The 14,611-nt window shown below is 40.7% G+C and overlaps 1 protein-coding gene across 2 annotated transcripts in view; it reads left to right on the top strand.

Moving 5' to 3' along the window:
- Window positions 1–14,611, top strand: part of ACSS3 (acyl-CoA synthetase short chain family member 3) — a 177,705-nt gene that overhangs the window by 37,907 nt on the left and 125,187 nt on the right. For both annotated transcript variants that reach the window (XR_008974943.1, XM_057429560.1), the window contains exons 8-9: window positions 2,051–2,202; window positions 14,273–14,376. Coding sequence is in view for 1 of the 2 variants with exons in the window: in XM_057429560.1 (XP_057285543.1) it covers window positions 2,051–2,202; window positions 14,273–14,376 (256 nt within the window). In the remaining variant the exon portion in view is untranslated. The remainder of the gene's footprint in view (window positions 1–2,050; window positions 2,203–14,272; window positions 14,377–14,611) is intronic.

Here is a 14,611-nt window from a genome sequence, read left to right as displayed (position 1 = left end):
ATACCAGTTCAATTACGTAATTCATTAATATGAGAAGTTTATGGAAATTTGGAATTTTTTAGTCTGAGACCATTTATTTTGTTTAGCATTATTTAGTGATGTGGGCTTGAGCTCCTGACCAGATGTTTAGAGAGCTGCAGGTATAGTGAACATCACAGGGAGGTGACATCCAACTTGAAAAAATAGGTTCATGTACAAATATTGATGAGCACATGAAAATTGTGGTGAAGAATCTTGCAAGGTTGATGCTTCAGTAGGCAGAAAGCATTCTTCTGCATTTCTTTTTCATAATTTGTATAGGCTATTAGCAAAAGGAATTTTTTTTGCATTGGTTATACTCCTCCCTGCTACTTGGGCTGGGAACTGTTTCTTTTGTTTATTTTCTCTTAATTTGCCTCTCAATGCCTGCTCTATCCTCAAAAAAAGTAATTGTTTTGGTTTGGTTTTTTTTTCATTTTGCTGTGATCCAGTGTCCTCTCACCAGCAGTATTTCACCATAGGGCTCCAAAGTCAATTGTATATATCTTACCTCAGGCATGCTGCATTCTTTAAATCTGCCAAATGGTTTATCAGTGCTCTTGCCAGTGTTAGGCACAGCTGGTTGCAGAGCAAGTGTGGGGTAGATTGCAGTGGGGAGGGCAGATGGAAGACAGAGAAGGGGGTGAATTCCCGTGAGCCAGCATCACAGCCAGCTTGCTGTTTTTTCTGTTGGTATGGGTCAACTAACTTGATTAGTGTGTATTTTCATACAGGCGTTTTCGTGTTACTAGTGCCTCATTGTCAGAATAAAAATACTGAATTTAGTAAATTATTCAAGATATTCAAATGACTCTCTCTTCCTTTTGTGTCTTGGTAAGATGAAAAGTATTAGAGTTTCATATGCTGTTTCTTTCCTGCTAGACCTGTTAATCTTTCTATTCCAAATTTGCATTTACTCAAGGGTGGTGAAGGTATGAATTTGTTTTGTGATGGGTAAGCTGCTGAAAGATGGTGGCATTTCAATAGTGAAACTTTCTCCATGCCTGTGTCATCTTGAGTAAAGCATTAACAAAGTTGTGTTTGCAGTATAGAATGTATGTCTCTCCTAACTTGTGTGCTCTGTCAAAGTTGATCTTCCAAGTGTGGCCTTTCTAGTTGAAAAGGTTATGGCAGGACCTGTAGAGCTAAAACTCATTCCACATTAACATCATCTTTTCATGGTTTCAGAACGTGTGTGGAGCAGTTCATGTATTGCAGTGATTACAAACAGTTAGACTGTGATTATATGATCCTGTGCCAACTGCTTTTCATATTTACAGCACCACAGAATAGTATTTTATTATTACTTACTGTTGGACAATTTGTCACATCGGATTACTTCTGTTTAGAGCTCTCTTGACTATGGCCCTTAGCTCAAGACAATGTTTAGTTGTTTAAAAAAACCCAGTAATTTAAAAAGAAAAAATCCCAACCACAAACAAGACTGCAGTCTGGTAGCACACTAAACAAGAAAGGGTGTCTTCAGCTTCTCTCCAGGCTTCATGTAGGGGGTAGCAGCACAAGGATTCCAAGAAGCCAGTTATAAGCAGCTAAATGGGAATTTTCCTAGAATTGGGAGGAAAATTCCAGGGAAGAAAAAGTCCCGTAGGCCTGTTCATGTGGATGTAGCTGCAGTGCCACTGTGTCCAGAGGCCCCTAGTTCAATGGGTCTCAGTGTTTTACTGGTTGCTTCACAATAAGGGTAGATGCAGACCTTACTCCCTCTGCTGCCAGTGTAGTAACAGCTCTTTGTGGCTGCTTTTTCATTCATGTGTCCATTTGTCCTGTTTTTCTAAATAGCAGCTAGTGTGTGCTGTGTTCATGAAATAGGTTGTGTCCAAAGCTTGTGAACTTATTTCTACAAGTGAATATGGTCACAGTATTTTTATTTTTAACAAAGCCTTCTTTAAAGTCCTACTAGGAATTACTTCTGTTGCAGTGCTACCACTCCTGTTACGTGTTCAAGCTTTGAACTGTCAAGGAATCATGAAGTATTTTTATCCTGTGACATTTTAAATTATTCTCTCCATAGGGGAAGCCTGTGGGAACGCCAGATGCTGGGGCCTATTTCCGTGTGCTAGCAGAGCATGAAGTAGCTGCCTTCTTTACTTCGCCAACTGCAATTAGAGCAATCCGTCAGCAGGACCCTGAGGCAGCCTTGGGAAAGCAGTACTCTCTGAAAAGGTGAACTAAGGATACACTGGAAGTAGTTTCTTCCAGAAACAGGCGGGATGAACTAAGAATAGCAGAGTGTCTGGGGTTTTGCCCACTCCGTATAGCATAATTTAAATGTATTCTTGATAGTTTAGGTACACAGGTATTTGCTTGTAAATTTATATTGTTAGTTCAGAGAAGATGAAAGCTGTTTAGAAGTTCATGACTCTAAGGTTAAGAGCTCTTACTGAGTTAGGATTGCTCGCTCAACCTTAGTTTTACTCCACTATGCTTATAACCTGTAATACAGTCTTGGCTTACGTGACCCTGTACTGTTTTCCCACATGACCTCTCATTTCATTGAGTGCAGAGGATATTTTGTGTTTGTTTAATCAGCAGCTAGTCAATGTTTTGTTTATCTCTCCATAATTAAGTTACTATTTCTGGTTATGTGCTATCTTGTACTATTTTTAAGGTGTTTATCACTATACTGTCAGCATGCTTTGACTGAGTTTATCCTCACAAATCCCCTGTGAGATGAGAGAGTGGTTTTATCTGTATTTTGCAGATGGGAAGCTGAGGCATGAGAGATTAAGGTCAAAGTCTTCTATGGGTTTTGAATATCCAATCTGAGCCACTGAACTACCAACGTTTCGGAGTTCTTAGCATTATATGGTTGAAAAATGCATTATTAGCACTATATTAATAAAGTGTCTGTCACATTGTCTTGCATCTGTGAATGTTTAGTACTTCTACAGACCAAGTTTCTGTATCTTACACAGAAAATAATCTAAAAATGAAACTTGATTTTGGACCTCATCTAATCTTGCAGCTGAATAATTTGCTCAGCATCAAAGAAGGACTGTGTCAGACTGTATAGGCACCATTCAGTCATAAGAACATCTTTTATCACGCGTGTCCAAAGAGAAGGGGAAGATGCAAAGCCATGTAGCTTCATTAGACCTACACGTTCTTAATTGTTCAAGCGAGTTTTATTTATTAGTAAGCTGGATTTATTCCTGAGGTATTCATTACAAGTTCATCATTACTTTCTTTGATCTGTTTTGAGTGTTGTCAATCCTTACTCTTCCTTGAAATAGAAAACAAGCTCATTTGAGACCCTAACTGAGGGGAATTGACAGACTCTCCTAATTGACAGACTCAGTTAAAACCCTATTATTCTATGATATTTATTGACAAGAAAGTGGTTTGGATACTAGGAAATTTAATTACTGTTCCTCAGCATTTTTTTAGGCAATGACTAAAATGACTTAGTCTGGAGTATTCATTTAATGAAAGATCTGCTACCCTGCTCTGTAAGTTGTCACATTTTCTGGTCAAATGAGAACTCCAGATAAGAGTCTCCTTGTTGATATCAGTTGCCCCAGATGTAAAGAGGTATTTCATCATTGCTATTCCTGTTCAGTGCAGTTAATGAACTTTTCAATTTTCTTCAGCTTTAGTTGTATCATAATTCACTCAGCTTCGGGCCATGTCATCCACTGGTATGCAACTTCTCTTTACTAAACTCTCTAGTGCAGCATTTAATATCTAGTAGGTGCAGTTGTTAAGAACTGGAGTTCAACAGGTGATTAAATTCCCATTTTCGGAAAATCCTTGCTTTTGGATGTTACTTAGCTGGACTTTCACATCCAAGCTCAAGTGAATTTGGCCTGGTTCAGTTTGAAATCAGTCTTACTTTTAACTAATTTACTTGATCTATGATGCTTTCTTTGTTATATGGTGTAGAATCTTTGATATGAGATGTATTTCTGCTACCTGGGCTGGCATGCATCCTTACTTACTCTGTAGAGATTCTGAAGCACATGTCCAGGAATGCAGTCACAGAAGGGGTTTCCACCATGGAGCATTTAATTTCTAAGGAGTTCTATTTAAAACTGGTAAAAGTCAATGTCACTTTTAAAAGTTCTGTTAAAAAGGAATATTGCTGGTAAGGTACAGAGTTGGTAGGCAATGACAGCTTCTGGTATACAAGGGAGTACTTGATTTACAGGAGTAAATTGAGTTATAAGCAGATGTGTGTTCTTTTGAAATGGCATAAGTTAAATAAATTCTATTAAGAGCTGATGTTGGAGGCATCAGTAGCCTCTGCCCAAAATTGCACGTGAAGTTTCCAAAGGTTCTAGTGTGTATGCTTCAAACTCTGTTGGCCATTGGAGTAAAATCTTGAAATTTGTTCGACTTTGACACAAAGTGTCATCTATGTCTTAAACATTGCTCATGCTTGACAGCAGAAGAGATATTCGATTTATAATGCTATAAGATAAAAGCCCTTTTCAAGCATATATTGCTAGAGGGTCTAAATGACCAGGTTTTGATAAAACAGTGTTGCTAAGCATGTTTGATCATGTTGCTGCCTGTTGTGTTTGAAAAACAACATCCAAATTCCATGACCCTCGTATATCTGAGCATATTCTGTTCAGCTTTTAGAATTTGTTCCTATCTTTACAAGCTTAACTCCATAACATCACTCATCAACTCTTCCCATATTTGGAATCACACTTCATCTTTTAATTGATATAATTGTTATGAGCTGGTCAGGTCTGATGTCCAAATAATTGTCAACTGGCAGTTTTGCATGGAACGGGGCAACAGCTCCAGCGATCAGTGATAATTTGCAGTTTGTGTCCAATGGCCTACTTGGCTTTCTTGACTTTAAGTCAGTTGCGAATGTTCTGCCATTTTATATAAGAGGATCTAGAGATCTTAGCTTGTTCAACTTATACCGGATATTAATGCACTTGCTTTACTAAAAAATAGGAGACCACATGAAAAATGTGCAGAAAGAATGAACAGCAAGTAGATTAGACACTCCCATTTTTTGTCTCATAACAGCGGAACAAGAGGATGTGAAATTAAAGTAGCAAATTAAGAAAACTTTTACTGTGAAATACTTCTCGTATAATTGATCTCACCTATGCTGCTAGAGGACATGTGACTAAGACCCAGAATTTAGGACAATTGAAGTACATTATGCAGTTCTGTGTGCTACCCCCAACTCTGTGCTGCTGTAGATCATGTATGGCCATTCCTATTGGAGTCTTGAGCTGTGCAGCTCTGGTTATTATCCATGTGAACACTCCTGCTTTTGGGCAGTGGTTTGAAGATGTGGCTTCTTTTGTGCTTGGAGTGAAACCAAAATGTACATGCTGTACTGAGCAATTTAGATTGCATCAGGGCCATTAGGGACCTTGATCTGTCCCCTGTATCCGGTGATACTCTTTCACAGATACCCCCTTGTCGTGGGGAAAGAGCTTGCGTTCCTTTGTGAGGTTGGGAGCTATGCTGGTGGTGGCTTATGCCTCCGGTAGGTTCTCCCATGCCAGACAGATCTCAACTGAAGCGTCAGACAAAGTGTGTCCATGGGCAGGATGGGTTCACTAGCTTTCGGGCAACCATCCTAGGAGAAGGACAACTCTAACTTCAAACCCAGGCAGATGGAGCTCATATAGCCCTGTAAGGCCATCCATCTAAGAGAAGGACTTACTCTAATCAAACCTATGACCTGAGGGCTTTGCTGTCACCGTCCAAGCTCCCTAGGCCCTGGCAGATAAACCTCAGGTGTAAAGGGTGGGGCCAGTTCTGCGCACACTGTGCCTAAAAAGTCCACTGTGCAGGCCCGAAGGGCTTACCCACACTTGCAAAGCCCTGTAGCGACAGGTGAGGGACAAAACGGCAGGTGATAAGGTGCACTGGAAGTCGCAGACCCAACCCTGCATGCAGGTGGTTCAGGACATTGGTCACTCGAGACTGACCCAGGAGATGACGGTCTTGTTCGGCAACATCCTGAATGACCAGGCAGCCTTTTTTTTAAGAGAACACTGCTTGCTCCATATGGAGAGAGGCCTAGAAAAGGTGGCCTAACCAAAGCTCATCTCCCCCTTGTCCTGGGTTCAGCAGTAGCAGTCATGTTTCTCCTTCATGGTAGCTGGTGCAGTGCTGTGTTTTGACGTCCAGCCTGGGATCAGTGCTGGTGATACAGATGTTTTCGGTTGTTGCTAAGTGATGTTTACCCTGACCAAGGACTTTGCGAGGCTCATGCTCTGCCAGGGAGGAGGGGAAGCTGTGAGGAAGCAGAGATGGGGCCCCTGACCCAGGCTAGCCAAAGAGGTATTCCATACCACAGCACGTCATGCCCGGGGTGAGGGGTAACTGGGAGTTACCCGGAAGGACACGGGCTTCCGGGTGGGACTTGTTTCTCGGTGGGTGGTACTGTATTCTCTTCCCTTGTTATTTTCTCTTATCGTTGTAGTTGATAGTAGTGGTGGTGATTTGTGTTGTACATTGGTTGCTGGACTGTTCTTGTCTCAACCCGTAGGAGTTGCACCCTTTCGATCCTCCTCCCCATTCCTCCGGGAGCGGGGAAGGGGAGAGCCCCGGTGGGGGGGGGGACACGGCCCTCAACTGTTGTCAGCTCGGCACCACTCACTGGGAGTGAGTGAACAAGTTGCCTGACTGGGTTTAAACCACGACAGCCCTCCACCTGGTTGGCTAGCTGCGGCCAGTGGGCATCTTCTTTTGCGGTCGATTAAAGACAAAGAGACAAAGGCATACACCTGCCTCCAAAGGTGCGTCCAGATTGACATTCGCATGTTGGAACATCAGAACCATGCTTGATACAGCAAACAGTGGGCATCCTGAGTGCCATTCTGCGCTAATTGCCCATGAATTGTCACGACTTAACATCAGTATTGCTGCTCTCAGTGAAGTTCACCTTTGTGAGGAAAGTAGCCGTAAAGAACATAGTGCTGGCTATACACTCTACTGGTCAGGCAAATCCAAAACTGAAAGTCATCTTTCTGGAGTTGGCTTCATGATTAAAAACTCCATCGTCTCTAAACTTGAAAATTTGCCGATAGGTCATTCCAATCGTATTATCTCCTTACGTCTTCCACTATACAATAAGCAGCATGTTGTTCTTTTCAGCATATATGCTCCAACTCTGCAAGCTGACCCTGCAGAAAAAGAAAAATTCTACTCCGACCTGCATCACCTCACTCAAAAGGTTCCTATAGAAGATAAAATCATAATCCTTGGTGACTTCAATGCCCAAGTAGGTAAGAACTTTGACGCCTGGAAAGGAGTACTAGGCAAGCACAATGTTGGCAGCTGCAATGATAATGGTCGCCTCTTACTAGAGTTCTGTGCAGAGCAGCAGCTTACTATCACCAACGCTATTTTCCAGCAGAAAGACAGCCGGACGACAACCTGGATGCATCCTTGATCTAAACATTGCCACCTTATTGATTATGTCTTAGGGTGCCAGAGAAATATTCATGATGTCTGTCACACCCGAGTGTGCGGAATGTCAAACAGACCACCGCCTTGTGTGTTGCAAACTTAATTTCCATTTCAAGCCCAAACCTAAGAGTGGCGGCATACTGAGGAGGAGGCTTAATGTTAATAATCTCCAAATAGCTGCAGTGAGGGACAGCTTTCAGGCTAACCTTCAAACTAGGCTTGAAGACCAGCTTATAGATTCTTCTCCTGAAGCACTTTGGCAACATATTAAAAATAGCATCCTGCAGTCCTCCATAGAATTCATTGGATTCTCCTTAAAGAAAAACAAAGACTGGTTTGACGATAGCAACCAGGAGGTCCAGGAATTGCTGACAAAAAGAGATCTCATCAAGCACACCTCGCTCAGCCACTTTGTCATGTAAGAAAAGCAGCCTTTTGTCTTGCATGTAGCAAACTCCAACAGAAACTTAGAGACATTCAGAACAAGTGGTGGCTCAACCTAGCAGAAAAGGCTCAATTATGTGCAGATTTGGGTGACCACAGAGGATTCTATGAGGCTCTGAAAGCAGTGTATGGACCCACATTTCAGGTTCAAAGCCCCTTACTTAGTGCAGATGGCCAAACGCTTCTTGAAGATAAAATCTCCATCCTGAATCATTGGTCTGAACATTTTCAAACAGTCTTTAGTGCTAACCGTGTAGTCCAAGGTGAAGGAATCCAGCACATTCTACAACATCCGGTGAAAAATTAATTGGATTTAGCCCTACCATGGGAGAGACTCTTAAGGCTATACAGCAGGTGAAAACTGGCAAGGCAGCTGGGGTTGACGGAGTCCCACCTGAAATCTGGAAGCACGGAGGCCAAGCACTTCATGCTAAATTTCATGGGCTAGTTGTGCGCTGTTGGGAACAAGGTGAATTACCATCAGATTTTTTGTGATGCAATCATCATCACTCTGTATAAGAAAAAAGGTGTAAAGTCAGACTGCTCAAGCTACCGAGGTATAACTGCTCTCCATTGCTGGAAAAATTCTTGCAAGAATACTATTGAACACATTAGTACCCGCTATCACAGAAGAACTTCTACCTGAAAGTCAGTGTGGTTTCAGAGCTAATAGAAGTACCACAGACATGGTATTTGTTCTCAGACAACTGCAAGAAAAGTGTAGAGAACAGAATAAGGGGCTCTATGTAACTTCCTCAAAATGATTATTCTGCTACATGAGGATCAGCAAGGCCAAGTCAGATATGGCGATGCACTCTCTGAGCCCTTCCCAATAACCAGTGGTGTGAAACAAGGTTGCGTTCTCACACCAACTTTATTCACAATCTTCTTCAGCATGATGCTCCAAAGGGCTACGGTAGACCTCAATGAACAAAATGGCATTTATATTTGATATTGTACTGATGGTAGCCTATTCAATCTAAGGCGACTGAAGGCCCACACTAAGACCCTAAATCATCTTGTCCATGAACTGCTTTTTGCTGATGATGCTGCCCTTGTTGCCCACACAGAAGCAGCTCTGCAGCATTTAACATCTTGCTCTGTGGAGGCGGCTGAGGTTTTTGGGCTGGAAGTCAGCTTGAAGAAGACAGTAGTTCTCTACCAACCTGCACCACAAGAAGATTATCACCATCCGCACATTACCATTGGCGAGTCAGAGCTTAAGTCAGTTCAGCAGTTCAGATATCTGGGAAGCATTATTTCCTTGGATGCCGCGATCGACAAAGAGATAGACAACAGAATAGCAAAGGCATATAGAGCCTTCGGAAAACTCCATAAAAAGAGTCTGGTGCAATAAACACCTGAAGAAAAGTACAAAGATCAGTGTCTATAGAGCCATTGTACTGTCTACTCTTTTATATGGGTCTGAATCATGGGTCATCTACCGTCATCACCTGCGACTCCTTGAATGCTTTCATCAGCACTGCCTCCATACAATTCTAAACATTCATTGGACTGACTATGTGTCAAATGTCACTGTCCTCGAATGGGCAGGGGTCACCAGTATCGAGGCCATATTGCTGAAATTGCAGCTACACTGGGCAGGGCACGTCTCTAGGATGAAGGATCACCGCCTCCCTAAGATCGTGTTTTACGGTGAACTGGCCACTGGTAGCCATAAGAGAAGTGCCCCAAAGAAGAGATATAAGGACTCTCTGAAGCAATACCTTAGCCTTGGCCATATTGACTACCATCAGTGGTCCACCTTGGCCTCCAATTGGGAGACTTGGAGACACACCGTACATAATGCTGTTGACTCCTTTGAGAACTCACGCAGAACTAGTCTCAAGGAGAAAAAAAAGACAACGTAGAAAGAATTGCACCCCACCTATACTACCCAAGACCTTTCGCTGTGCTTTTTGCAGCCGGATTTGCCTATTCCACATTGGCCTTTTTAGTCATCAGCATGCTTGTAGTAAGCGTGGGTAAAGCCTTCCCAAATCTTTGTTTGCGAAGTCAAGGCATGATATGATGATATATAACAGGTGATGATACTTTGAGTCCACTTGCTGGACTCTTGAATAGGTCCTAAAAGCTTGATTGCACTGAATTTTGTGCTAGTAATGTAGGTTTGTAGAACAACAGCTTGGGACATTTATTTAACTGAGAAGCTTTAAGATGTTTCTTATCCATTAATTGCATTGCAGGGATAGATGATTGCAGGATGGGTGCATTGACATTCTTTGAAGTTTTAAGTGGACTGTCAGAAAAATAATTCAGTGGGATATTTTGTAACCACTGCCATCTGTCTCTTGCTATACTGTTTGATAGGAGAAAAGAATTCCACAGTTCTTATGCTTTGTTAGGCTTGTGGCACTTTGATATTCTTTTTTATTTTTTTGTGCCGTAAATTTGCCAAAGAGCTAATCCCTCCCTTTCTTGCAACATAATGCTCCTCTTAAGCCTGCAGATTATTGAATCTGATTACTAAAGCTGGCAATTCAGAAGAGAGGAATTCTGCTTTTGGCTCAGGGAATAACATGATGTCTTAACTTTTTTGTCAAGTCTTTTAAGTTCTTGCCCTATTTTTAGAACAAAGGCACTTAACAGATTTTTTTTTTCAGCAATTTATAAAGTTAATGAATTCATCATCTGATGGTTTACATCATAGCTGAAATGTTGCATTTAACATGCCTAATTACAGAACATTCCATATAATGTAAATTGAGCAGTGCTTAACTGGAGTGCCCTACATGCGGCATGAGTCTTAAAAAACTAAACAAAATATGTATTTATGTGTTTTCTTGTCCAATGTATTGTTCTCTTCTATCGTAAGCTTTTATCTGTGTTTTAACTTCCAGTTAGCTATTAACTGTAATTATCAGCTAAGCAGTAAAGCACAATGACTTGTGCTTTACAATAAGAAGCATTTGGGGGCAAGGTATTGATTGGGGTCACGCTCATTATAATCATTGTCTTCTAATGTGGGAGATGTACTCAGAAAGCAGTTTACCAAAATGATGTAGCATATTTATGAGTACAGAAAACTATGTTTATTTGATATGAAAACTGCTTATACATTTGACCTTCTGCCATCTATTCCAAGAAAGAAGCCACTCAAAGCCATCTGGGATGTCAGAAAGGAAGGTTGGCCAAAACACTGTTCTGCAATTAAGGAAGTTGAATTATTTAATCTGTATGTTAAAGTTCAACATGGTAACATTTTTTGATGTCTTCTGACTTTCATAAGTGTGTAACTAGATGTGCAGGAAATTAATTTTCATGTATCAAAGTTACTTTTGTGGCTACCTTTATGACTGTTACTTCTACTTAGTTCACAGAAAAGACCATTCTCAGGTTGTTATATTTAGCTGGTGCAGTGGTCCCTGCGTTGGTGATTTTAATCCCAGAATCTGATGGTGGGCCACATGAACCTCTGTTCATATTTTAATTAGGCATTTTGTCATCTCAGAAGCCTTGGGGATTGATAGAGTACTTGGTAGGGTGTCTCTGCAGTTTCTCTTATGACAGGCTATTCAGGAAATGTGAGTATTGATGTACACTTTCACTCCAAGAAAGAGGTTATTTTGAAGTAAAGAGAATTCCGATGTGGAGTCTGACCGTGTTTGCCTTTTACCTTTCTTCTCTTCCCTCAGTTTTCTGAATTTTGTAATTGCATCTCTGTGTGAAATGAAAGTTCTGTCTTTGTTGGTAATATGCCAAGTAGGGAGGATTTGGGAGAGGAAAGGCATGAGACCATCCTGTGCAGATACTGCAGAAGGGAAGCAAGTTTTTTGGTCTGTAGTGAAATGGCATGTGCATGGCAGCTCTGGATCCAGAATTCACATTGTACCTCGTGGCAGGATTGCACCTGGTGGTTACAAACGTTCATTGACATGGCTGAAGTGTTTCAGACTGCCACACCACTCTTCTGGGGAAGGAGGCGCAGGTTTTCATTGTGATTTATCTGTGAAATGAAACCAGAAATGTTAATGTCTTAAATTTCCCTCTGGCTTAGACTTTATTTCTGAAATAGATGATTTCTGTTTCAAAATTTTGCTTAAATAGGAACAAGTGTGTATAAAAACAGGAATGTCCAAAACTTTCAGACCTTCGTGATTTCCTTTTTCTGAGATGCAGGAACATCCCTTCCAACTTATATTGCAATGACTTAATAGCTGTGTCTATTGCCACTTTTTTAAACAGCGGCTTAGTCATATGTTAGTGTTGCTCTAGGGCCTTGGATTTTGTTTCATTTGGTTTTCATTTTGATTTTGTTACATAGAAAATAAACCTTACTCTTTTGAGTCTTTTAGAGATAAATTACTCTCTAAAGTTGCCCTTTGTTCTTTTTGGACTATAGAAGTCTAGAGAACTGTTCAGCATGGACTTTTTTTTTAATTTTTAATAATAAGAACCAAGTAGAATAAATACCTTGCATTGCTATCAATAGAAATCATGCTGTTAAAAACATGGACTATAAAAGAAGGCATGTACTAATGACCATACGTTGAACATAAATCAGCAGTTCATTTGAGTACAGTTGGCTGTTCATTTTAGTACAGTTGGCTGTTCATTTTCATCTGTACATCAGGAATCTGAATTAGAAGTTGTGTGTCTCTGCCTGAAGAGATAGCTTGTTTCTTTGTTGGAGGTGTGGTGGCAAGATTGCGAATGATTCTTCTCCTTAGTATCTTACTAGGTGATGGTGTATGGGCAGTGTCATGAGTATCTGTGACAATTAGGATAGAAAAGAATGTTTCAGTTGGAAGGGACCTATACAGTTATCTAGTCCAGCTGCCTGAGCATTGCAGGGCTGACCAAAATTCAAATCATACTGTTAAGAGCATTTTCCAAGTGCTTCTTAAACGCCGACAGGCTTTGGGGCATCAACTACCCCTGGAAGTTGAAGAGAGCAGTGAGGTCCTTTTCTCCAAACTAGACAAACCCAAAGTCTTCAGCTGCTCCTCATAGGACATTTCTTTCAGCCCTCTCACCAGCTTTGTTGCATATGAGTACCTTAACATCCTTCTTAAATTGTGTTGTCCTGAACTGCATATGGTACTCAAGGTGAGGCTGCACCACATGTAATTTAACAAAGTTTTAAATTGCCCATTAGGGAATAAGTGCAGAAAATCTTCTATGACATGAATAAAGTTATGGTGCAAATGTCAGAAAGATCAGAACCTTACTAGCATGCAGTAGTACATGGTAATGTCTAGCTTCTAAGTACTGGTAGTCATTTAAGAAAGCTACCACTGACATAGAGGACCTTATCATTCTAAACAAGGCATGAAGTGCATTTCTGATGCTTAGTAAAGGGCAATAAAGTATGGCTAAGCATCCAGTAAAAGATACTAAAGATGAAGTCTTCCTGTGAGTTTAATGCTCAGTTATATAGTACTACCTGTTTTAATAGCACAAACATGCAGATCACATCTGTCAGAGCTGCCAGGCATTGCATCTCTTCTCTGCCAAAGTTGGCTGTGGGAATATCCAGTCAAATGAGCTGAAGTCTAGAACTGTGATCAGGGACCCCAGGCTGCTGAATGTTGTTCTGTTTGGCATTATCCAGTAGGATATATAGCCTGCCTCTCCACAGGAAAATGTTTCTATGTCACATTAATTTTCCCTAAAACTAATTTCCAAAATGCCTATAAAAAGATGACTCAGCAGTTCAAAGAATACTAAAATCTGCTTCAATGGAACGCTATTAACAACTTAAAACTAAGAGTTATGCTACAAGTATTTCCTTTAGTTCTGTTTATTTCTTTAATAGTTTTTCTGGTATGTTTCTGACATGTTTTGCCTAAAGGATATTTACCTAGTTTCTGTGTACAAAGCATTAAATTACTTTTACTTCCACTGACAGTTGATTGCCTCTGTTCTCCCAAGGTCTTTGCATTCAGAAAATAATGCTCTTTTACATGATTATTAAGTAGCATAAATTAGTATTACTAAGATTCTAATTTTTACTTAGTAGGAAGGAGCTTACAAAGAGTAAGAATCCTTCCTCCCCTTTTCTCTTTATCTGGGAGCAGAGATACTTATTTCTTTTCACATGGTAAAGACAAGAGTTTAATGGGCACAAGTTGCTCCTGGTAAGATTCTGACTGGACACAAAAGGGAAATTTTTCACAATGAGAACAACCAGGCATTGGAATAATCTCCCCAGGGAAGTGGTGGATTTCCCAATACTGGAGGCTTTTAAGATATGGCTGGAAAGGGTTTCGGACATCTAGTCTAGGTCATGCGTTGCCTAGAAAGGTTGGACCAGATGAACCTTGAGGTCCCTTCCAACCTGGTTTTCTATGATTATGTGATTTACTGAATTTGTTGTTTTCCTTTCCCCATCCAGATCAAGACATACACTTTCTTTAATTTTCATTTAAAGGTTCAGAACGTTATTTGTAGCTGGTGAGCACTGTGATGTGGACACACTAGAATGGTCAAAAAAGGTCTTCAGAGTACCTGTCTTGGACCACTGGTGGCAAACAGGTGAGTGTTTTAAAATGCCACTTGTAAAATACATTGAGGCAATATTTTCAGACTTGTTTCCCTAGTCTACAGGTAGAACTGTATTTTTATATGGTTTGCAGATGTGACTGCTTTGTGACAGAAAATTTGGTATTTAGGGAAGCTTTCAGGTTTAAGTTAAGTTTTTTGCATGTGTATTTTTGTGTACCTAAAAATATGCAGCACAGAGTAGATGCTTTGGTCTTTAATATTGTTT

The sequence above is a fragment of the Pezoporus wallicus genome, unplaced genomic scaffold (genome assembly GCF_028554395.1).
Source record: "Pezoporus wallicus isolate ANWC-B61680 ecotype Strahan unplaced genomic scaffold, APGP_CSIRO_Pwel_v1 contig_5069, whole genome shotgun sequence".
NCBI lineage: Eukaryota > Metazoa > Chordata > Aves > Psittaciformes > Psittacidae > Pezoporus > Pezoporus wallicus.
This window is presented reverse-complemented; position numbering and strand designations above follow the sequence as displayed.